The sequence below is a fragment of the Scardinius erythrophthalmus genome (genome assembly GCF_964197995.2).
Source record: "Scardinius erythrophthalmus genome assembly, chromosome: 12".
NCBI lineage: Eukaryota > Metazoa > Chordata > Actinopteri > Cypriniformes > Leuciscidae > Scardinius > Scardinius erythrophthalmus.
In genome coordinates this window covers 30,813,194-30,838,615 of record NC_138232.1, presented here as the reverse complement: position 1 = coordinate 30,838,615, position 25,422 = coordinate 30,813,194, and the positions used below count along the sequence as shown (strand labels likewise).

The window sequence follows — 25,422 nt, the reverse complement described above, 5'->3', positions numbered from 1 at the left end:
TATCTTTTAAAAAGTTTTATTGTGTGGCAAAAACAACCTTAAATGATTGGCCTTACTTCTATATTGGCTAGTGGATGTGAAGTGAAGTTCTTTTGAACACAGAACATGCACGACAAGTATATCACTATATGTTTTATTTGTTGTGGTGTGATGTGAACTGGAACTGAGAGGCTCTTAGACATTATTGCTCAACACAGCATGACCAAACACTCTTGCTGTCAGTGTGGAGCAAAGGTGAAAAAAAAAAAATCGTTTTGCAATGATACTCAAGGCCACAAAGAGATGACACAAGCAGATTTAATGTAAATTCGGAACAATACCAGAGCAGAAACCGGAGCCGTGGAGCTTGCTTTAAGGTATTATGTGATTATTGGTATTGTAATAAGGTTTCTTATAAAATAGTAATACTTTTTTTACAATAGCTAATGAAATCAAGAAAGCTAATCAGATCTATCCTTATTATGTGTTCAGGTTTACAAAATAGTTTTAGCTTTACAGTAGATTTTATACTCTAAATATTTTAATGTCTGAATATAATATATTTTATGGACAGAATGGACAGAAACTAGATGTACTGTTCACAGTATCAGTGTCCTCTTGTCCTATGTGTATTTAGACAGTGCTATGTGTGTCCCTGTTTCTTACTGGAGTAGGAAATTGCTTGTCTATGATCATACTGTAAAGATATGATATTAATGGTATTTATTTACTTATGTTATATTTTCTGTATTTTTGAAGGTTACTGGAGCTATACAGTTGATTCCAATGGACAATGCCAAGAAATCTCTTGATGTGTTCTCGACCTCCCTGTCAAAGTAACAGTGTTTGTATTACGATTGTCCTTTTATATGCAATGTTTTGTTCTATTAATTCATAATTAGAATAAGCTTCTTTATATTTGTTTGTGCAAAACTGGGAACTGAGTTTTCAAGCAAGCCATTTTTTGACTAAGTGTGTGTGTGTGTGTGTGCGTGTGTGTGTGTGTGTGTGTGTGTGTGTGTGTGTGTGTCACTGTCCACAGATGCATATCAGCCTGTGGTTCTATAACCCAGCAGCTCTTACCACGTTGGACTCAGCACGCCAGACCCTTCCGGGTCATCGACTTTGATCGCTCCGTTAAGAAAGGCATCATGGCAAGTGACCTGAGAGACCTACGGAACAAGGTGAGGACAGCAATTAAAAGGATAGGTAGAAACAAAAATAATCCGAAATAATGATTTGTTTCTTTATGAAATATTTATCTTTAAATATAAATATATTAAATATTTATATTAATAAATATCTTAAAGACTAGAAAAGTGGCTTGTCTATTCTGTCTGCATGATCTGATTTGCAGTATAAGACAACATTTATGTCAGAATAAGCATGAAGTCTTATTTAGTTTATTAATCTTGGTTAAAACAGATTTGCTATATGTCTTAAATCTGAGACCCCTACATCTTTGCTACCTCTCAATTGCAAAATTGTTCATCGATACATACAAGATACATACTCTAATATCTCTTTCAAATAACAAATAGGAAATTCAGTCCAATAAGTTTGCATATTTTTCATGTCTGACATATTCTAAAACAATACTACATGGTCCTGTATGACACTAAAAATGTATTTAAAAACTAGTTATTGAATAATTTCTAACAGTTAAGGTAAATTTTGTTAGATACATGTGGAGATCAGGAGATGCTCTTTCAAAATATTTCAAGCAAAATTTTGTTGTCTTATCCTTAATCAATCATTTTCCAGTATTGTTAGCTACCTCAGTCTCTGAAAACCGTAGATTGAGGAGATTGAAATAAAAGTGAAATGTGAAGAAATATTTGTAATTCACACTATTACAGTATGTCAAATTTAACTACACTAGATAATATAATGTTTCCTTTTTTTTTTTTTTTTTTTTTTACTTTGGCTTTTACCATTGTAGTGGTCAAATTGAATCAATATATGTGATAATTCAAATGTTGGATATTTAGTGCCATGTGGAACCAGCTCTAGAACGGAAGCACTGCATTAAATTCCATCACAGTTGCTCCAAAGCTTTTTCAAGGAAGGCATTGTTTTCCTTTCTAGGTGATGGATGTATTTCACATGCATTGTGTCAGTGCTTTAGTGTTGGATGAGGATGGAACTGGAGTGGATACTGAGGACTTTTTTCAGACCTTAAAGGACAACACTGACCTCATGGTCTTAGGAAAAGGACAAAAGTGGGCCCCACAGGTCAGTGTTTTAAACTGAGGTTCTGGATTAACAGCGCACCCCAATATTTGTTGATACTGACTGTAACATTTTAAATGAATTAAATGAATTCTGTGAACAGTTTGTTCTGGTTCTCAAATCTGATTGCCTGAGAGCCTTTTCCAGGCATACGATATTCTACTGATACCATTCGGAAACAGCTTCACTATTTGTGACACTCTGCTTGTTTCTGCCTGATCTATACTGACAGCATCTCTCACAGTGAGCTTCAATGGCGGGGGAGCAAAAACACAATTCATTTACAAATACTACTTTTATAGTGTCACAAAATGTAGTTTTAAGAGTATTTTTAGGTGAGAATGTAGTCGTTTAGACCTTAAATATGTGTTTTACATTCAAACCCCTGTTTGAAAAATTGTTTAGACATATTCGGAGATGTGAGCTAGCAGAGCTACAGGCCGTTAGTGGCCATTAGTGCTCGTGTACCCGCCAAGAACAGCTTTATCTAGGCCAGTCCTTCAGGAATTTGCTGCTTATGTACATAGTGGTTAAACATGAGATAAAATTAGTTTTGGGTATATCAAACGGGCAATCTTTGGTCTTATTAATCTATTAATTGTTCCAAGGCAATTTGATTTGGCTAAAGGCAAAGTTAAGTTTCAGTAACTGAATATTGGGCTCATCTCTTAAAGCAACAACATGTAACTTTTCAACCTTCATAATATATTTCCAAGACCCTTGTGATAGTACATCGACTTACAATAGGTTGAATGAGACGTCTGCCAGAGCCTGACGGGGTCTGTATCGCTTTTACTGGCACTATGTAACTTCGGGGTGCGGGTAGTAACCAGAGCTCAAAAAGAACTACAAAATTCGACTGCTTTACGGCATACGTCACTTTGCCCACCACTTCCTCAAATGTGGCCAACCAGCGCGTTTGTTTTCCTACGTCTGTTTTCGTCATGGCTGAAGCAGCAGCGAAACGTAAGAAGTCCAAGGTTTTGTCGGAGTAGAGTCGGAAGAGGAAAAGGGAGAGTAATAAACTGAAAGTCAGGACGAGGATCAATATTGGTTGAGCGTTTGCTCGCTGGCGTTAGCTAATGGAGGAGGAGAGTTACCAGACCGATGCTGACTTGGCCGTCATGCTGTTGAACTAGTAAGTAACTGTAAATTGCTTGCATACTATCTTTAGTTTTTCTAATCTGTTGTCTGCCTGGCTACGTTACGGAAACTATCTGGTCCTCCATTTATTTATCTTCATGAATCAGCTAGTAGATGAGCGAATTATCAATCTGGTAGCTAGTAAACACTAACATGGTAGTTTTAGATGGTTAGGATGCTATCGCTATCATTCTCGTTCAGATTTGAGCATTGCAATCGACATGCAAATCGCAAATGTTTGAGTTAAAATGTTTAGTCTACTAAACATGTATAAATTATGAAAGGGGGAAGATTAATAATATTGTCATTGCCCATATGAAAAAAACCTGCATGCTTCATATACAGTAACCGTAAATCATTTTACGACAGAGGTAATGGACAATTCCGCTTCCAACCTGTAGGGCGACCGCAGAGGAAAAGTTCCATGTTGTTGCTTTAAACTGTCAACTTTAGATTTTAATTCGTGCTGGAAGGAAGTAATTCAGCACAAAAGAGTGTTTTTAAAGACACTCCATATCACATGACTATGAGTCATCATGTCATTATCTTCACTGCTCACCACCACCTCTCTCTGTGCCAGTTCCATGGTCAATCCAGCTCCCTACTCAGCAGAGGATTGTGGTGGTTTCCTGTTACAATGTTTGAATGAATGAGGCATTTATATAGCACTTTCATATGTACTACATAGGATCTCTACGGGCTGCCCCACCCGCGACGGAGCGATCGAGGTCACCTCCTCTGTGGAGCCCACAGGAAATCGATGTCGGCTTCCTGCCATCAAGTGCGCTTCGGGACGTATCGATTTCCAGCAAGCGCAAGCTGCACTGTCTGTCCCACAGGCTTGCGGCCAGGCAGGGCTCGCATCTGCACACCCAGAATAATTTTCAATTGAACCCTGCCGGAGAGCCGCTTCAGGGGGTCGTGAACAAATCTCGAACGATACCCGAAGAGGTTGAGAGGCCTCGGGAGGCTGGTTCCCTTGGTAAAATATTTCAATGTATGGAAAATCTAAGAAATATTTCTCCTTGGGTCCTGCAAACCATTCAAAAGGGTACAGACTGCAGTTCGGGTTCCGCCCACCGAAATTCAGCGGGGTGGACTGCAGTCGACCCAGAGCAGGGTCGGGTATTGGAACAGGAAGTAAACTCCCTGCTGGTAAAGGAGGCCTGCTGGTGTTCCTCCGCCTGACAGGGAGTCCGGGTTTTACAGTCGCAACTTCATAGTTCCCAGGAAGGATGGGGGGTTGCGTCCAATTATAGATCTCAGGCACTTGAATCAGTCTCTGAGGAGGTTCAGGTTCAAGATGCTCACCATTGCCAACATTCTGAGTCAAATCAAATCCGAGGATTGGTTTGTCACGATAGATCTGAAGGACGCATGCTTCCACATATCCATCCTTCCATCTCACATGAAGTTCCTGAGGTTCGCTTTCAGGTGTGAAGCGTTCCAATTTCGGATTCTTCCGGCCTAGTGCTCTCCCCTCTCACATTTACCAAAATGCATGAGGCTTTAGGGTATCAGGGGGCTAAATTATATCGACAACTGGCTTATTATGGCCCAGTCAAGAGAGCTGGCAGTTCGGCATCGAGATGTCGTCCTTTCCCACATCCAGAGCTTGGGGTTGAGACTCAACATAAAGAAAAGTGTATTGGCAACAGCCCAGAGAACCACGTTCCTGCGAGTGGTGTGGTATTGTGGCATGCAGCATCCAACGTCATTCCATTCGGCCTGCTGCACATGAGGGCCCTGCAGTGGTGGTTCAAAACCAATGGGTTTTCCCCTAGTGGGAACCCGTTCCGCATGATCAGGGTAACGCGCAGATGCCTTCATTCCCTATCTATGTGGAAAAAAAAGCTTGGTTTCTGTCCCAAGGTCCCGTGCTGGAAGTGTCATGTCGCCGGAAAGCTGTTTCGACAGATGCCTCTCTCACGAGAGGTCTATGACAGGACCATCATTCCTCCTGGCACATAAATTGCCTGGAAATGCTGGCGGTGTTCCAAGCTCTGAGGAGTTTCCTGCCAGACCTAAAGGTCACCACCTCCTTGTGAGGTCAGACAATATGTCAGTGGTGGCTTATACAAATCATTAGGGGGGGTCTGATATCCCGCCCTCTATGCAGACTAGCGCATCAGATCCTCCTGTGGTCCCAGGGGCAGGGCCACATTAAGAGCTCACTGGGCCCCGGGGCTATGAGTTACTGCAAACAAGTTATTGAGTTAAAGTCAAGAAAATACGAAGAGCTATGTCCATATTAGGGAACACAGAATGCAGGGTTTTTTTCCTCAGGAGCTGAAGCAAGGCTACGGCACTTTTGTTTTTCTCATTTTTGGTAAAGTGCTTGAATTGGGCAATTTCATCAGGGAAATCGTCTTGCAAATCCGTGTGGTATTTCTTCTGAAGACACATACTGTAGCATTAGAACGTAGTTCTTCAGAGATGATTGAATGCATGTTGCTCAGAAATCCAAAACTTTGCTCAAGATCTTTGTATGATTTGTAGCGCCGATCAAGCTCAGCCACAAGTTTGTCAATTATGACATTAAACACACAAACTTGAAACTTCTGTCTTCCTGACATTGGTTGCTTTTTACGTCGTCTCTCCCTTTATATGTCACTTTTGTATGTCTGGGATACACATGACGACATGTTTTTGGCTGTTGACTCAAACCTCTCAACTGATCACGGAGATCTGCAATAAAATCTCTCAATGAGCCCACCAGAGCAACAGCATTAGACAGGTCAAGGACAACCATTTGAAGTTGTGTGCTTGTTTTTTGAACACGCTGCAGCACTGTGTTCCACACACTGCACAGGATGGCAACTTCAAGCTTCTCCATCTGCCTAGAGAGAGATGTGGCCTCATTGCGAGTGGTCAGGTTTTGATGATCATCTTCTGCTATTGTTTGAAGGGACTGGAAAATGTTGTCATAATTTAGACAAAGGGTGCTGATTGCTTGTGCATGCGCACTCCACCTTGTGTTTGACAAGGATTTCAGAGTTTGAGCACGACTCTTCTCATTTTCTCCTAGGTTGGACGTAACAATCTGCCACCTCCAGGTGGATTTTGAGCAGAAGTTAAAAAGAGACTGTACAAATGAGAAAAACTCATCAGTCTCAAGACAACAGTTCACAGCATTTACCCCAACTAAGTTCAGAGTATGTGCCGCACAGGGAACCCATTCAGCTAACGGGTTGACTTCACGTATGCGAGATTGCACACCTTTATAAGCACCAGCCATATTACTGGCGTTGTCAAAGCGTTGTCCACGACAGTTCTCTATGTTTATATTCATCTCTGTCAGAACTGAAATAACTAAATTGAACAGTGACTCACAAGTGTGACTGCTTATGGGTAGAAACTTAAGAAAACGCTCCTCTGTGCTTCCTTCTTCAGATACATATCGCACAATAAAAGTGAGCTGGTCTGAATGTGAAATGTCTGGGCTGGAGTCGACAATTACTGAAAAATATTTGGCTGTCCTGATTTTATCCAGGATTACAGAGAGCAGCTTGTCACTCATCAAATCAATTGACTCCTCACACACAGTAGATGAAAGATATGAAGGAGTCCCCTTGCCTGCATTGCCAAACCGTACAATATGCTCTCTAAGAAATGGATCAAATTGACTGATTAGTTCAAGGCAACCCAAGTAGTTTCCATTCTGGGGTGATCCAAATTGTTGGTTGTGTCCTCTGAAAGCAAGTCCTCGCTCAGATATAAATTTAATAATGGCACTCTTTTAAGAACCTCTGAACAGTACTGTTTCGTACTGCCGTTTTCATTCATTGTCAATTTTACCCTGTTCTGCAGTTCTTGAAATCCACACAAGCATGCATTTGCGATGCGACTCAGATCCCTCATGCTCGACAATCCGTTCATTTGCATGCTTCCAATCATTAAAGCCATCAGCACTTCCAAATTTTGAATGGGCGTTCTTGTCAATTAAACCAAACAGACAAAACAATACACGGGTCCCTTAGATGGGGAATAGAGCAGCCAATCTTGTCTGACATTTTCACCATTCACTAGTCTGCGATTAAAAAGACTTTTTGAAAATCTTCTCTTTTGATTTTTATATTGTTGTTCTGATGCAGAGAAATCAGCTGTCATATTTTGACAAAACTGTGGTCCTCTATCAGCCCAGTACTCTCGAACCTCGTCGTTGATCTCTCCCCAAGTTCCAGGATCAGTGCTTGTGTACGCTGGGATATCAACAGCGTGCAGGGTAGGAGAGGAAGCCGATGCAAGGCCGCTGATCTCAGGTTGATCTGCAGAAGGCTGTCCCAGTTCATTATTATTAGCATCAACCTCAACCAAAACCTCTCCTTGCTCAGTCTCATTAGCTCCATCAGCAGATGAAGTCAATGTTTCATATTTCTGGTGATCTGGTCAGGATAAGCATGAAACATTTTTTACACATAAGATGTTAGATTAACACTAACCTGACAACATGGCTTGCTAATAGCAAATATAGGGGTTGGGCGATGAGCAAAATGTTATATCATAATACGAGTCATTTTATCTAACAATAATGATATATTTCACAGTCTAGTTGTATTTACTTTTAATAAGATTGTATCATATCAAAATTTGATGCCACTGAAATTTCATAATTCGTGTCACCAATTTCAATATCACAGTAGCTTAAAGGACAAGTTCAGTGTTTTACACTTAAAGCCCTGTTTTCAGATCAGATTTTCGGTTTCTGTGGTAGCACCCCCCCCCCCACCTCCACAATGGCTGCATACAGTAGGTGCACTGGAACAATCCTTCCTGAAACGCATTAAACTTTCGTTTACAAAGACGTGAAACTCACCGAGTGGTCAGGGGTGTTCACTGATATGCTCACACAAAAATCTCTGCAAAAGATGCTTTCCAACAGGTGTTTTACCATTCGTTGTAAAACTGTGGACCTATTTTTCCAAACTCCTCACACCCGTACATTCTTCCGTTGAGAGCTAGAATAATAGACACTCCAGCCCAGTTGGTGCATAAGACTACAGAAAGAATACAAACAACCCCATTTCTGTTTCCGGCGGCGGAGTAATACCGTACCTCACAGCACATCCAATACAAGTCAATGGAGTTGGACAAAAACTGCGATAAAACCTGTTCAAACCAATCTGACTTCTGACATATAACTGACTCCCGACTGAGCCTGTGTTCTCCCAAGGTTTTTTTTTCTCCATTCTGCCACCTGATGGAGTTTTGGTTCCTTGCCACTGTCACCTTTTTCCACCTTTGTTGCCATTGGCTTGGCTTGCTTAGTTGGGGACATTAAATTTAACATTTAATTTAATATTCAACAATAATATTGATCTGCCTGCATTGACACTATTATACAAGAACTAAACTGAGCTGGACGATGACAACACAGTTTACTCCAGAGCTATATATATAGTTCAACAAGTATTTGATACACTGCCGATTTTGCAGGTTTTCCCACTTACAAAGCATGTACAGTAGAAGTCTGTCATTTTTATCATAGGTACTCTTCAACTGTGAGTGACGGAATCTAAAACAAAAATCCTGAAAATCACATTGTATGATTTTTAAGTAATTAATTTGCATTTTATTGCATGACATAAGTATTTGATACATCAGACAAGCAGAACTTAATATTTGGTACAGAAACCTTTGTTTTCAATCACAGAGATCATACGTTTCCTGTAGTTCATGACCAGGTTTGCACACACTACAGCAGGGAGTTTGGCCCACTCCTCCATACAGACCTTCTCCAGATCCTTCAGGTTTCGGGGCTGTCGCTGGGCAATACGGACTTTCAGCTCCCTCCAAAGATTTTCTATTGGGTTCAGGTCTGGAGACTGGCTAGGCCACTCCAGGACCTTGAGATGCTTCTTACGGAGCCACTCCTTAGTTGCCCTGGCTGTGTGTTTCGGGTTGTTGTCATGCTGGAAGACCCAGCCACGACCCATCTTCAATGCTCTTACTGAGGGAAGGAGGTTGTTGGCCAAGATCTCGCTATACATGGCCCCATCCATCCTCCCCTCAATACGGTGCAGTCATCCTGTCCCCTTTGCAGAAAAGCATCCCCAAAGAATGATGTTTCCACCTCCATGCTTCACGGTTGGGATGGTGTTCTTGGGGTTGTACTCATCCTTCTTCTTCCCCCAAACACGGTGAGTGGAGTTTAGACCAAAACGCTCTATTTTTGTCTCATCAGACCACATGACCTTCTCCCATTCCTCCTCTGGATCATCCAGATGGTCATTGGCAAACTTCAGACGGGCCTGGACATGCGCTGGCTTGAGCAGGGGGACCTTGCGTGCGTTGCAGGATTTTAATCCATGACGGCGTAGTGTGTTACTAATGGTTTTCTTTGAGACTGTGGTCCCAGCTCTCTTCAGGTCATTGACCAGGTCCTGCCGTGCAGTTCTTGTCATGGTTCTTGAATTCACTGTCTCCTTTCGTCTCGTCTTGTATTGTGTGTGTGTGTGTGTGTGTGTGTGTGTGTGTGTGTGTGTGTGTGTGTGATTGTGGGTGGAGTCGCTGATCGCTGCTGCTGATCAGCACACCAGCTGTGTATGATCAGCGCATCAGCTGCAGCTGATCAGTGAACCCTATTTAGTCCCTCTGTTTTCCCTCTGTGGTGTTTTCCTGGTGTGTGATCCTGTTCCTGTTCCCATGCCTGTTCGTTGGATTGTGGATTTAGTTCGTGTATTCGTGATAATCGTCTGTCTGGATTCCTGCACTGATTCACCGCGCACTGCCACCGAGGATTTCTGCACTGGATCGCCGAGCACACCACCTGTTGCCTGCCGAGGTCCCTGCGTCACCGTCCATCTGTGTTTGTGTCCGCCTGACCTGCATCTATCTTCTCAGGCTTAATAAAGCATTTTTACTTGCATTTGCATCCTGCTTCGTGATTGTTACAGTTCTGGGCTGATCCCTCACCTTCCTCATGATCATTGATGCCCCACGAGGTGAGATCTTGCATGGTGCCCCAGACCGAGGGAGATTGACAGTCATCTTGAACTTCTTCCATTTCCTAATAATTGCGCCAACAGTTGTTGCCTTCTCACCAAGCTGCTTGCCTATTGTCCTGTAGCCCATCCCAGCCTTGTGCAGGTCTACAATTTTATCCCTGATGTCCTTACACAGCTCTCTGGTCTTGGCCATTGTGGAGAGGTTGGAGTCTGTTTGATTGAGTGTGTGGACAGGTGTCTTTTAAACAGGTAACAAGTTCAAACAGGTGCAGTTAATACAGGTAATGAGTGGAGAACAGGAGGGCTTCTTAAAGAAAAACTAACAGGTCTGTGAGAGCTGGAATTCTTACTGGTTGGTAGGTGATCAAATACTTATGTTATGCAATAAAATGCAAATTAATTATTTAAAAATCATACAATGTGATTTTCTGGATTTTTGTTTTAGATTCCGTCTCTCACAGTTGAAGTGCACATATAATAGAAATTACAGACCTCTACATGCTTTGTAAGTAGGAAAACCTGCAAAATCGGCAGTGTATCAAATACTTGTTCTCCCCACTGTACATGTTCATGATCGTTTGATTGAGAGGGGTAGAACTGATGACCACATGCAGACTGTGTAAATGATGTGCTAGCTCTCAAACTAATTTATTTTATTTATTTCTATATAAACTAATATCCAATGCAACACTTATTCATATGCTAAGAGTGACTTTTGTAGCATGCAAGTTATGGTCAAGTAAAAATATCTCATCACTGTCATTAGCACAGTTAGAGCTCATTGAGAACATCTGATTTAATTTGTGAAGCCACCCACAGCCTGACCACAAGGTCTACACTTCGGCATAATGTTAACCTCAAAAATCGAAATAACAAACTCTTTTAAATGCAAATATAACTAAACATCAAACTTTAACAGGTCTTTCACTTTACTAAAAAACGCATTAAACAGCACTTAATTTCAACAGCTCTCTGTATCTATCTATCTACACTCTTTTTCATCTCTCTTTTTTTGTGTTTACTTAAAATTAGACAAATATGATATTATTTGAATCTTATATATGTTATGTAACAGTTGAGATAGTTCTTTAATGCTGATCTAACCAGCAGAACTAACCTAGCCGGGTTTAAATCCCAGTTGTGGGCTAACACTGCGTTACAACATGCCCCTATTAGAACTATGCAATTATATTCTATACTTTTATAAATTCTATTGAGAAACCAAGAGAAAAAGATGAATAAAGACTAAAGCCCCTATTTTAACGATCTAAGCGCATGGTCTAAAGCGCAAGTTCATTCAGGGCGCGTCCGAATCCACTTTTGCTAGTTTAAAGACAGGAAAAATGGTCGGCGCGCCAGGCGCATGGTCTAAAAGAGTTGTCCCTATTCTCTTAATGAGTAATGGGTGTGTTTTGGGATTTACGTGCCTTAAACCAATCAGAGTCTCCTCTGCCATTCCCTTTTAATGCCAGTTGCGCTCGCGCCATGTCAGATTCGCTATTTACATGACGGAATTTGATAGTGGAAAGGCCGAAGCCATCTCCAGAGCACAAACAGAACTGCTTGTGTGCGAGGTAAAAGTGCACTAGTAGACCATCTACGGGACAAGCCGGATTCCACCATATCTTTATGTACACAATAATAATATTTTACATTGTAATCCTTTTATTTTAAATATTTGGCATGTTTGTGTGCTGCTGTGCATCCCTGTGTGTTTAATAAGCAAGAGTGTACGTGCGTTGTGGACCTGCCTATAGGTGCATATTATTAACGCGCTCTTTAAATAACAAAAAGTATATATATATTGCATCATTGACCAGGTTTCAGTTGGTCAGTGGCGCAGTCTATTTCTGTTGCCTCAAAATAGCAACGTGCCAACAATGCGCCAGAACACACCTCGTTTTTAGACCTGCACAAATGGGCGCAAATGCATTTGCTATTTAAACAACGTGGCACAGGACGTGAAAATGATAACTGCGTCGGACTGAAACTAGCAAAAAACACTTGCATCGTGCTTGGCACTGCATTGCGCCGGGAGTAAGATAGGGCCCTAACAGTCAGTGTTCTGAAATTATTAATTATTATTATGTTTTTAACTATGCTGCATAGTTGTGTTTTGTGGTGTTTTTTGTCAAACTCAAAATATATATATATTTTTTATTATTAAAAAAATTCCATTATTTTTATGAAAATTATTGACAAAATATTTTAGTTTGTCTTGTATATTTTTTTGATTAGATCAGATAACATTTCAAGTTGTTATATGGTCGTGTTACAATGTGCCCCTCACGTTACAACATGCCCCCATTCTTAAGGCGTAAATAAAAAAAAAAAAAAAAAAAAAATATATATATATATATATATATATATATATATATATATATATATATATACACTGTATTAATGAAACAAAACCACATAATTGTACTAGACATGTGAAATTAATGTGGGGAAAAAATAAATACTCTGAACCCTAAGTGAATTTACACAAACTGAGAAAGTCAAAAAGTATTAGGTTGTGCCCTGCTCACCCCTACTCGAAATGAAAAGTTTGCAAAAATGCCCATCCCTAATAATGAATAATTAACAATATTCACAAAGCCATAATTATATTGGTCTGCTGATACACAAAATCATGCCTGAAGTATTAACCATAGGGACAACATTTATGTTCCACTGCAGTCCAAACTTGCACTTTGATAGAACCTGCTGGTGAAATCACCAAACTGCAAATGCACAGACTTAGTTTAGCCTAGATCTTGTGCAATAGCAGGGTTGCCAACTTTGGGACTTTGGCTGGAGTGAGACTCTGTAAAACATCAGTGCGCGCGCGTAACCCTAACCCTAATTTTAAAAATGTCAGTCCTTGTTTACTTAGTTTAAACCCTGATTTATGAAAAAAAAAGAAGAAGAAAAAATAATAGAATGGAAAAGTTTTCAAAATGTACAATTAATTTATTGATTGCACTATAAAAAAATTAAGATAGAGGTGATTAAATAACAAACATGTAAAACAACAACATCAAAACAATAGAAAATCTCAAAACAAAAGGGACACATAATAGTTACTCCACCTCCCCAGAAAACCACAACACAAGTTTCACACATTAGGCCTTGTAACCTATGCCACGGTGGCAGTGTTGGCCTGCTTCACTACCTCTGCGGGAGGCTCGTATCTGAAGCAGGGTTCAAATGATGTGACAAATGAACTAAAGACTCGGAAGGTAAAGTAATTATTTATGTTCCCTGTAAATTATTTCTGACTGCATTATAATGATTTCTTAATTCAGAATATGATAAAGACTGCGTAGGTGGATGTGTTCGGGGAATTTGGCAGTTAAAAGTATAACGAAATGACTCGAAAAAGATTTGTTCATTTTAATGAACGAGATCGAACAAGCGAGTCAGTAAAATGATCCGAACTTCCCCCATCACTCACAGGGTGCCATCAAGTGACAGTCTGTTCCTGGTGTCAGTCTTGTTTAGGCCAATAACTGAAGGTTCGCTCAGCATCCGCATTTGAGTGTGGCAGGCTCAACACAATCTGGGCAAGCTTTGATCATTTGGGAAATTTTAAAATGCCACTTGCCCGATTTGCCAAAACGTAATTTGTACCATTAGTCTATTTTTATTGAGCAATTAGCTAGCCCACATAACGCACGTCAGACAATGTTCGCATCTATAGTTGACGTCTGTACTCTCGGCACACAGACTGAGCAAGGGTACGTCTGTGTAGTGAAAGGCACACCATTTTATTATCTGCTTACCTTGATTGTCATCCAAACTTTCAAACTTGCATCAGTGGGCTCCGACTCCGAACCTATGCTCTGAACTCTCTCTGAACTTTTCACATGCAACTGAGGTGCAAGGTTTTCAGCGAAACAACGATCAGAGAATACTGCAGTGAGAACGTTGTAGGCAGATGTTACAGCTGTGGCCCTTAAACTCTTCTCCTGTCATTAATACGCTGTGGTCTAGTATAGTCATCAACAGAAAATTAAAGGATTGAGAGGGGAGAAACATGGATTTTGGCGTGAGAGCGTGAGATTGATGCTGAAAACGTGAGTGTCACGCCAGATGCGTGAGAGTTGGCAACCCTGCAATAGACATCTTGGATTTGGTTGCCTGGTTGGACTGTCTAACTGGATTGAACTCTCACCTGTTGTATGACTCTTGTCTGCCCTTTATTAAACTCTGCACATGGATCCTACCAAGTCTTCCATTTTTCAATTTTATATCATGTACACTACCCACTTTGCCAAACCACTTTTGCTTACACTTTTTCATGTGCTTGCTCAAATTCAAAATCTCCATTGCAATGACCTGGCATTCATGACATTTTGCATTGCACTTCACAGACATACTGCTCTCAAAATGTGGTTTTCTATATTTAATTTTCTTATTTAGTTTACTTAATTAGTTTTGAATTAGGTATACTAAAGGTCCAAAGTAATACTTTTTTGTGAGTTTGCAGACTCAGACAAAGATTTTTGATTGATTATCTAAAATGTGAACCAATGTACATGTGGAAGTAGTAATTATAGCATAGGTGTCAACACACATAAAGGACACATTTTTGTTTTCTTTTTCAGAGACACCTTCCGGGTCAGAAGAAAGTAGAAAGGGTAAGTGAGAAGAATGGATTGGAAGGGACACCTCCTCAAAGCATATCTTAAGTTATGTCAAGCAGTTTTTATTGTCATTTCTCTCCTGCATTACGAGGATGAAAAAAAAGCATGAATATGCAGAGCCCCACCTCCAGGCTAGTTTAGTCGATGTATCAGAATGGTAATGTGTTTTATGTATCACTCTCTACAACGTCGGACACATAACGGTAATTAATTTAACTAACCTTTTGCTTGACTACGCTAGCAAACAGGTAATAATGTTGCTGCAAAGTCGGACAGCTGCCTTCCGAAAATCAGCATCCTTACAAGCGCTTTGAACAACTTCGAACATCATTGGAGAAAGGCATATAGTACATCATAACATCGTAACATGATATACATAATTCACCCACTATAGCTAAAAGTATCAGATTTTTCATATCAACAGAAAAATATTGGCTACCGGGACAACTGGCTTCCCTTGAGCCTTCCCTGCTTCACAGCATAGTAATGATGATATGCTAAAGCCCGCTCGCACGTTGACGTGATTGGTTACAAGGTAGTTTCTGACCTAAGAAACACTGGTGATTTCAAACCACGTTTTTGATACTGTCTTTGGGTTCACTGCAGTTTTAAGGAGAAAATACTCAGCAATGGTGTTGACTTATGAATTTGCACATGGTTTGTCTTAAAGCATATTAAAAACACCACATAGGCATATAAACAACTTTAAAAAATGTATTTACACCACAGTTTTTTTTTTTTTTTTTACATATGAAGACTTCAGATGCAAAAGCCTCTAAGTCCGTCTAACGTTTTTCTGTAATATTAACATTTTTATTAGGCTCCTATGTATAGGTTTCTACCTAAGTACCGACATTTCTGAATGGGCTGAGGCTGGGATTTAGTGAGTTTGAAGTGAAAGTATTTGATGTACGTTATACTATGTGTGGAGCGCATTCACTCAGTATTATTATATCATTTTTGACATAGGTGGCTTTTAGAGGCTTTTGCATCGGAGGTCTTCATATACTGTAGGCTCTGCTCCAAACCAATAGTTAGATGCCTTGTCCCTTCCTGCCTTCTAAGAAACCTATTTAAGGGTATGTCAGTACCTTACAAGTGATCAATATGGAATGCTCTACATAGTCAGCATCTCAATCGTGATTCTTCTACATTTAGCGCATGCTCTTCATGATCAGATTAAGAGACCCGGCTTTCATGTTGAATTTCAGATAAGATATGGATGAAAACATTTATGGTATTTGGGGAATTATCTTTGTGATTCTATACCAGATAAAAAAAGAGATCAAAGAGTAGCTATATAGAGTTGAGGCCATATGTTATTTGCTGCCTTTGAAAAGCTGCTGCCTTTTGTTTGTATTACTAGGGCCCAAGCCCTGAAAGGGCGAAGGCCCTATTGTTTCCGGTAGGATTATTTATTATTAGGGCCCAAGCCCTGAAAGGGCGAAGGCCCTATTGTTTTCGGTAGGATTATTTATTATTAGGGCCCAAGCCCTGAAAGGGCGAAGGCCCTATTGTTTTCGGTAGGATTATTATTATTATTATTATTATTATTATTAGGGCCCAAGCCCTGAAAGGGCGAAGGCCCTATTGTTTTCGGTAGGATTATTATTAGGGCCCAAGACCTGAAAGGGCGAAGGCCCTATTGTTTTCGGTAGGATTATTAGGGCCCAAGCCCTGAAAGGGCGAAGGCCCTATTGTTTCCGGTAGGATTATTAGGGCCCAAGCCCTGAAAGGGCGAAGGCCCTATTGTTTCCGGTAGGATTATTTATTAGGGCCCAAGCCCTGAAAGGGCGAAGGCCCTATTGTTTCCGGTAGGATTATTATTATTATTATTATTAGGGCCCAAGCCCTGAAAGGGCGAAGGCCCTATTGTTTTCGGTAGGATTATTAGGGCCCAAGCCCTGAAAGGGCGAAGGCCCTATTGTTTTCGGTAGGATTATTATTATTATTATTATTATTATTATTATTATTATTATTATTATTATTATTATTATTATTATTATTTTGTCAACCTTTCGGCCACTTTTGGGGCCCTTAACATGCTCGAAAACTCTTGAAACTTTGCACACAGGTCAGAACCCGCGGCCATCAGGGCCGGGCTGAGGCTGGTACCCGGGCGTGGCAGGGGGGCTCAACAGCGCCCCCTGGAACGGGATCCGAACACGTGTCCATAAATCAAACACGCTTGCATGTAATAATATGAAACTCGGTACACATATTGATCTCATCGGGCCGAACAACTTTCGTGCTCTAAGTTTTACGCCAGCCCAACAGGAAGTCGGCTATTTAGGGTTGTTTGGAAACGCATGCTGTGGAATTTAATGTACTCCTCCTAGGGAATTCATCGATTCGCCTCCAAACTCGGTGTGCATGAAGTCAAGACATTGAGGATGCTAAATTGCGGACGGATTTTTGATATCTCGAACGGTTTGGCCGTGGCGAGGAAACGAATTTATGGCGAAAAAATGAAACAGGAAGTGTGTTATAACTTCTGCATACATTAACTGATCTTGATGAAACTTCAGCAGTGTGTTCGTTGTAAGAGGCCGATCGCACAGATGTGACTATTGTGAGTCAAAGTTATAGCGCCACCAACAGGCAGCAGGAAGTACATCACTATTAAAATGCTTTGAAATCACTGTCTTATTTTTACCAGATTTGCTTCAAACTTTATGTGTACAATGTAGACACACGGCAGATGTAAACCTGTGAAAGGATTATTGATATCTTAGATACTGTTGCCGTGGCAACGCATCAAACTTTAATATTCTTTTTTTATGCTTTTGAGACTCTTAACATACTTGAAATTGCATGAAACTCGACAGACACATCACATTTATTATCCAGTAGACATGTGCAAAGTTTCAGAAACGGGCGTGGTGAGGGGCTCAGTAGCGCCACCTTTAGTCATAAGTGGGGGGGTTAGTTTTATCAACAGCAACAAAACTTGGTATGTGTATTGTTCTCATCAAGACGGACAACTTTCTAATTTACATGAACCATCTCCGACCAACAGGAAGAGAGATATTTTGGTTTGAATGTGGATTTTCTGAAGAATTTTCTCTCCCTCTCTCTGTGTCTGTGTGTGTGTGAGGGGAGGGGGGATTTGACTATTGCTTTTATATTGTTAATCAAGGTTTCAGGGGCTTTTGGGGTCCTTAACGTGCTCAAAAACTCTTGAAACTTTGCACACAGGTCAGAACCCACGGCCATCAGGGCCGGGCTGAAGCTGGTACCCGGGCGTGGATGGGGGGCTCAACAGCGCCCCCTTGAACGGGGTTCTAAAACTTGATCCATATATCAAACACGCTCGCATGAATTAATATGAAACTCGGTACACATATAGATCTCATCGGGCCGAACAACTTTACCCCGGTCAAGTTTTACGCCAGCCCAACAGGAAGTCGGCTATTATGGGTTGTTTGGAAAACGCTTGCTGTGGAATGTGAAATACTCCTCCTAGAAAATTCACCGTGTCCCCTTCAAACTCGGTGTGCATGTAGTCAAGACTTTGAGGATGCTAAATTGCGGACGGATTTTTGATATCTCGAACGGTTTGGCTGTGGCGAGGAATCGAATTTATGGCGAGAAAAGAGAAACACGGAAGTGGAATAACTTCTGCATACATTAACTGATCTTGATGAAACTTCAGCAGTGTGTTCGTGGTAAGAGGCCGATCAGATGGATGTAGCTATTGTGAGTCAAAGTTATAGCGCCACCAACTGGCAGCAGGAAGTGTGTCACTTTCAACATGCTTTTGACAAAAGTGGGAGGGTTAGTTTTAACTACAGTAAAGAAAAAATATTTTGTATATTGTTCTCATCAAGCCGGACAACTTTCTAATTTACATTCAATAGCTCTGGCCATCAGGAAGTCAGATATTTTGGTCTGAATGTGATTTTTTTTGCAAAATCAGCCTCTGAATTTTTAGCCACTCCTCTTAAACTATTTATTTTATTCGTACCAAACTTTTTCAACATGATGAAACTACATTAAATATGCTAAATTGTGAATGGATAATAAATATCTCAAACGGTTTTGCTATGGCGAGGGATTAAATAATGTCCAAAAAGGAAACACTAAAAATCTTCTAAAAATGTAATTATATACCATTTATTTCTATATAAAAGTATACAAATATCACAACTAAACCCATTTTATTCTGTTTTTGCAATTCAAGAAGAATGAAAAAGTTAAAACAGGCTATTTAGTGCTATTTGGTTCAACAAAAAAGCAAACATAGGGCTATACTGCCCTCTTGTGTCCAAAAGGACATCAAAATAGTATATAAAACTTTTTACCAGGTAGGCCAATATTGTATTTAAATATACATTTATTAGGTATGTGTCTGAGGATATTTTCCCACCGGTTAATCGACGTGTGACACGAGTGGGTGCTTTTAAATCGCTAATATAATAGTGTAAGAAAAATAATGATAATGTTGCACACACAAATCACACACATGTGGGAAAGAATGATGCTTTTAAACAACACTAAACCGCCATTAGGTGTCGCCAGGCATCCATCTTAATAAGCGAGTCATTGATTCATTCGTTCAAACGATTTGTTCGAATGAGTCGATCATGATTAAGACAGATGTTTATGGATTGATCATTCAATCTTTGAGTCAACCGATTCGTTAAAAATGCTGAATCGTTCAGTTATGAGAAAACACGTGATGCGTGATGGTTCTGCCGTGATCTTTGTTTAACTATTTTCGCTGCTGAAACAGAACAAAAACAGTCAACATTGCATCTAAAATGTAAGTGACTTAATTGTAACTGTTTATTAACCTGTTGTATGAAATCTAGGGGTGGGAGAAAAAATTTATTCTTAGATGCATCGCGATGCGGACGTGGACGATTCTGAATCGATTCACAAATGTCAAAAAATCGATTCTCTAAAAAAATATTTTTCTTATAACGTAATATTGACGGAAGGCAAAAGGCGGAACTCTAAGCGGACGTGCGTGCAGTCTGTGGCGCGCACATAACAGAGAAGTTTCTTCTGCTCACCAAGGCTGCATTTATTTGATTAAAAATACAAACAAAAACAGTAATATTGTAAAATATTATTCCAATTTAAAACAGCTGCTTTCTATTTTAATATATTTTAAACTATTATTTATTCCTGTGATCAAAGCTGAGTTTTCAGCATCATTACTCCAGTCGTCACTGTCACATGATCCTTCAGAAATTATTCTAATATGATGATTGATACTCAAGAAACATTCATTATTATTTTAAATGTCGAAAACAGTTGTGTACAGTCTTTGATGAATAGAAAGTTCAAAAGAACAGCATTTATCTGAAATCTAAAGCTTTTGTAACGTTAAACACTACCGCTCAAAAGTTTTGGGTTAGTAATAATTAAAATTTTATTTTTTGGGGAAATAAATAAAATAAATCAGTACTTTTATTTATGAAGGATGAGTTAAACTGATCAACAGTTACAGTAAAGACATTTATAATGTTAAAAATATATATATTTGAAATATATGCTGTTCTTTTGAACTTTACATTCATCAAAGCATTTTGAAAAAAAAAAAAATCTGTACACAACTGTTTTCAACATTGAAAATAATAATGAATATTTATTGAGCATCAATCATCATATTAGTATGATTTCTGAAGGATGATGTGACACTGAAGACTGGAGTAATGATGCTGAAAACTCAACTTTGATCACAGAAATGAATTACTATGTAAAATATTTAAAAATTGAAAACAGCTGTTTTAAATTGGAATAATATTTCACAATATTACTGTTTTTGTTTGTATTTTTAATCAATAAATGCAGCCTTGGTGAGCAGAAGAGACTTCTCCTAAAAACATTAAAAATCTTACTGACCCCAAACTTTTGAACAATAATATATATATATATATATATATATATATATATATATATATATATATATATACATATATATGTATGTGTGTGTATGTATGTATGTATATATATATATATATATATATATATATATATATATAAATATAGCTGCGAGCAGCGATGGAGGGCCAAAGCCGGCGGTACCGCCACCCCGGTGCCTTTAGGTAACTAAAGGCACCGGGGTTGCGGTGCCACCGGCTTGGGCCCGTTATCGCTGCTCGCAGCTATATTTTATTATTATTATTTTTTTGTCAACCTTTCGGGCACTTTTGGGGCCCTTAACATGCTCGAAAACTCTTGAAACTTTGCACACGGGTCAGAACCCGCGGCCATCAGGGCCGGGCTGAAGCTGGTACCCGGGCGTGGCAGGGGGGCTCAACAGCGCCCCCTTGAACGAAGTCCGAAAACTTGGTCCATGAATCAGACACGCTTGCATGTAATAATATGAAACTCAGTACACATATAGATCTCATCGGGCGGAACAACTTTCGTACTTTTACTTTTTACGCCAGCCCAACAGGAAGTCGGCTATTATGGGTTGTTTGGAAACGCATGCTGTGGATTTTGATGTACTCCTTCTAGGAAATTCATCCATTCGCCTCCAAACTCGGTCAGCATGAAGTCAAGACATTGAGGATGCTAAATTGCGAACGGATTTTTGATATCTCGAACGGTTTGGCCGTGGCGAGGAAACGAATTTATGGCGAATAATGGAAACAGGAAGTGTGTTATAACTTCTGCATACATTAACTGATCTTGATGAAACTTCAGCAGTGTGTTCGTTGTAAGAGGCCGATCACATGGATGTGACTATTGTGAGTCAAAGTTATAGCGCCACCAACTGGCAGCAGGAAGTTTGTCACTTTCAAAATGCTTTGAAATCACTCTCTTATTTTTACCCGATTTGCTTCAAACTTTATGTGTATAATGTAGACACACGGCAGATGTAGACCTGTGATATCTTAGATACTGTTGCCGTGGCAATGCTTCAAACTTTAATATTCTTTTTTTAAGCTTTTGAGACTCTTAACATACTTGAAATTGCATGAAACTCGACAGAAACATCACATTTATTATCCAGTAGACATGTGCAAAGTTTCAGAAATGGGCGTGGTGGAATGGCTCAGTAGCGCCACCTTTAGCCAAAAATGGGGGCTTAGTTTTTCCTAGAATCGCAAAACTTGGTACGTATATTGTTCTCATCAGGCCGGACAACTTTCTAATTTATTGTCATTAGCTCAGACCAACAGGAAGTCAGATATTTTGGTTTGAATGTGGATTTTCTGGAGAATTTTCTCTCTCTCTCTCTCTGTGTGTGTGTGTGTGTGGAGAGGGTGGGGGGGATTTGTCTATTCCATTTAATCTTTGTTTTTCAAGGTTTCAGGGGCTTTTGGGGCCCTTAACGTGCTCAAAAACTCTTGAAACTTTTCACACAGGTCAGAACCTGCGGCCATCAGGGCCGGACTGAAGCTGGTACCTGGGCGTGGCAGGGGGGCTCGACAGCGCCCCCTTGAACGGGGTCCGAAAACTTGGTCCATATTTCAAACACGCTTGCATGAATTAATATGAAACTCGGTACACATATAGATCTCATCAGGCCGAACAACTTCCGCACTCTAAGTTATTAGCTCCGCCCAACAGGAAGTCGGCTATTATGGGTTGTTTGAAAAACGCATGCTGTGGAATTTGATGTACTCCTCCTAGAGAATTCATCCAATCACCTCCAAACTCGGTCAGCATGAAGTCAAGACATTGAGGATGCTAAATTGCGGACGGATTTTTGATATCTCGAACGGTTTGGCCGTGGCGAGGACACGAATTTATGGCGAGAAAAGAGAAACACGAAGTGGTATAACTTCTGCACACATTAACTGATCTTGATGAAACTTCAGCAGTGTGTTCGTGGTAAGAGGCTGATCAGATGGATGTAACTATTGTGAGTCAAAGTTATAGCGCCACCAACTGGCAGCAGGAAGTGTGTCACTTTCAAAATGTTTTTGACAAAAGTGGGGGGGTTACTTTTACCCACAGTTACAAAAATCAGTACCTATATTGTTCTCATCAAGCCGGACAACTTTCTAATTTACAGTCATTAGCTCCGAGCAACAGGAAGTCAGATATTTTGGTCTGAATGTGGATTTTTTGGATATTTCAGACTCTGAGTTTTTAGCTACTCCTCCTAAGTGGTTTATTTTATTCACACCAAACTTTTTCAACATGATAAAAATACTTTAAAGATATATATAAATATATATATATATATATATATATATATATATATATATATATATATATATAAATATAGCTGCGAGCAGCGATGAAGGGCCTAAGCCGGGGGCACCGCTACCCCGGTGCCTTTAGGTAACTAAAGGCACCGGGGTTGCGGTGCCACCGGCTTGGGCCCGTAATCGCTGCTCGCAGCTATATTTATATATATATATATATATTTATTATTATTAGGGCCCAAGCCCTGAAAGGGCGAAGGCCCTATTGTTTTCGTTAGGATTATTAGGGCCCAAGCCCTGAAAGGGCGAAGGCCCTATTGTTTTCGGTAGGATTATTATTATTATTATTATTATTATTATTATTATTATTATTATTATTATTTTGTCAACCTTTCGGGCACTTTTGGGGACCTTAACATGCTCGAAAACTCTTGAAATTTTGCACACAGGTCAGAACCCGCGGCCATCAGGGCCGGGCTGAAGCTGGTACCCGGGCGTGGCAGGGGGCCTCGACAGCGCCCCCTGGAACGGGATCCGAACACTTGTCCATAAATCAGACACGCTTGCATGTAATAATATGAAACCCGGTACACATATAGACCTCATCGGGCCGAACAACTTTCGTGCTCTAAGTTTTACGTCAGCCCAACAGGAAGTCGGCTATTTAGCGTTGTTTGGAAACGCATGCTGTGGAATTTAATGTACTCCTCCTAGGGAATTCATCGATTCGCCTCCAAACTCGGTGTGCATGAAGTCAAGACATTGAGGATGCTAAATTGCGGACGGATTTTTGATATCTCGAACGGTTTGGCCATGGCGAGGAAACGAATTTATGGCGAAAAAAAGAAACAGGAAGTGTGTTATAACTTCTGCATACATTAACTGATCTTGATGAAACTTCAGCAGTGTGTTCGTTGTAAGAGGCCGATCGCACAGATGTGACTATTGTGAGTCAAAGTTATAGCGCCACCAACAGGCAGCAGGAAGTACATCACTATTAAAATGCTTTGAAATCCCTGTCTTATTTTTACCAGATTTGCTTCAAACTTTATGTGTACAATGTAGACACACGGCAGATGTAAACCTGTGAAAGGATTATTGATATCTTAGATACTGTTGCCGTGGCAACGCATCAAACTTTAATATTCTTTTTTTATGCTTTTGAGACTCTTAACATACTTGAAATTGCATGAAACTCGACAGACACATCACATTTATTAGCCCGTAGACATGTGCAAAGTTTCAGAAACGGGCGTGGTGAGGGGCTCAGTAGCGCCACCTTTAGTCATAAGTGGGGGGGTTAGTTTTATCAACAGCAACAAAACTTGGTATGTGTATTGTTCTCATCAAGACGGACAACTTTCTAATTTACATGATCTATCTCTGACCAACAGGAAGAGAGATATTTTGGTTTGAATGTGGATTTTCTGAAGAATTTTCTCTCCCTCTCTCTGTGTCTCTGTGTGTGTGAGGGGAGGGGGGGATTTGACTATTGCTTTTATATTGTTAATCAAGGTTTCAGGGGCTTTTGGGGTCCTTAACGTGCTCAAAAACTCTTGAAACTTTGCACACAAGTCAGAACCCCCTGCCATCAGGGACGGGCTGAAGCTGGTACCCGGGCGTGGCAGGGGGGCTCAACAGCACCCCCTTGAACGGTGTCCCAAAACTTGGTCCATAGATCAAACACGCTTGCATGAATTAATATGAAACTCGGTACACATATATATCTCATCGGGCCGAACAACTTTCCCCCGGTCAAGTTTTACGCCAGACCAACAGGAAGTCAGCTATTATGGGTTGTTTGGAAAACGCATGCTGTGGAATTTGATGTACTCCTCCTAGGAAATTCATCCATTCGCCTCCAAACTCGGTGTGCATGAAGTCAAGACATTGAGGATGCTAAATTGCGGACGGATTTTTGATATCTCGAACGGTTTGGCCGTGGCAAGGAAACGAATTTATGGCGAATAATTCAAACAGGAAGTGTGTTATAACATCTGCATACATTAACTGATCTTGATGAAACTTCAGCAGTGTGTTCGTTGTAAGAGGCCGATCACATGGATGTGACATTTGTGAGTCAAAGTTATAGCGCCACCAACTGGCAACAGGAAGTGTGTCACTTTCATAATGCTTTGAAATCACCCTCTTATTTTTACCCGATTTGCTTAAAACTTTATGTGTATAATGTAGACACACGGCAGATGTAGACCTGTGAAAGGATTATTAATATCTTAGATACTGTTGCCGTGGCAACGCATTAAACTTTAATATTCTTTTCGGATGCTTTTGAGACTCTTCACATGTTTGAAAATGCATGAAACTCGACAGACACATCACATTTATTATCCAGTAGACATGTGCAAAGTTTCA

General features: G+C 40.2%; 1 protein-coding gene across 1 annotated transcript in view; it reads left to right on the top strand.

Moving 5' to 3' along the window:
- Nucleotides 1-200: 200 nt before the first annotated feature.
- Nucleotides 201-25,422, top strand: part of cidec (cell death inducing DFFA like effector c) — a 106,105-nt gene continuing 80,883 nt past the window's right edge. Inside the window, exons 1-5 of the mRNA XM_081381203.1 lie at nucleotides 201-356; nucleotides 739-815; nucleotides 1,022-1,163; nucleotides 2,068-2,214; nucleotides 14,894-14,926. Coding sequence (XP_081237329.1) covers nucleotides 766-815; nucleotides 1,022-1,163; nucleotides 2,068-2,214; nucleotides 14,894-14,926 — 372 coding nt within the window. The 5' untranslated portion in view covers nucleotides 201-356; nucleotides 739-765. The remainder of the gene's footprint in view (nucleotides 357-738; nucleotides 816-1,021; nucleotides 1,164-2,067; nucleotides 2,215-14,893; nucleotides 14,927-25,422) is intronic.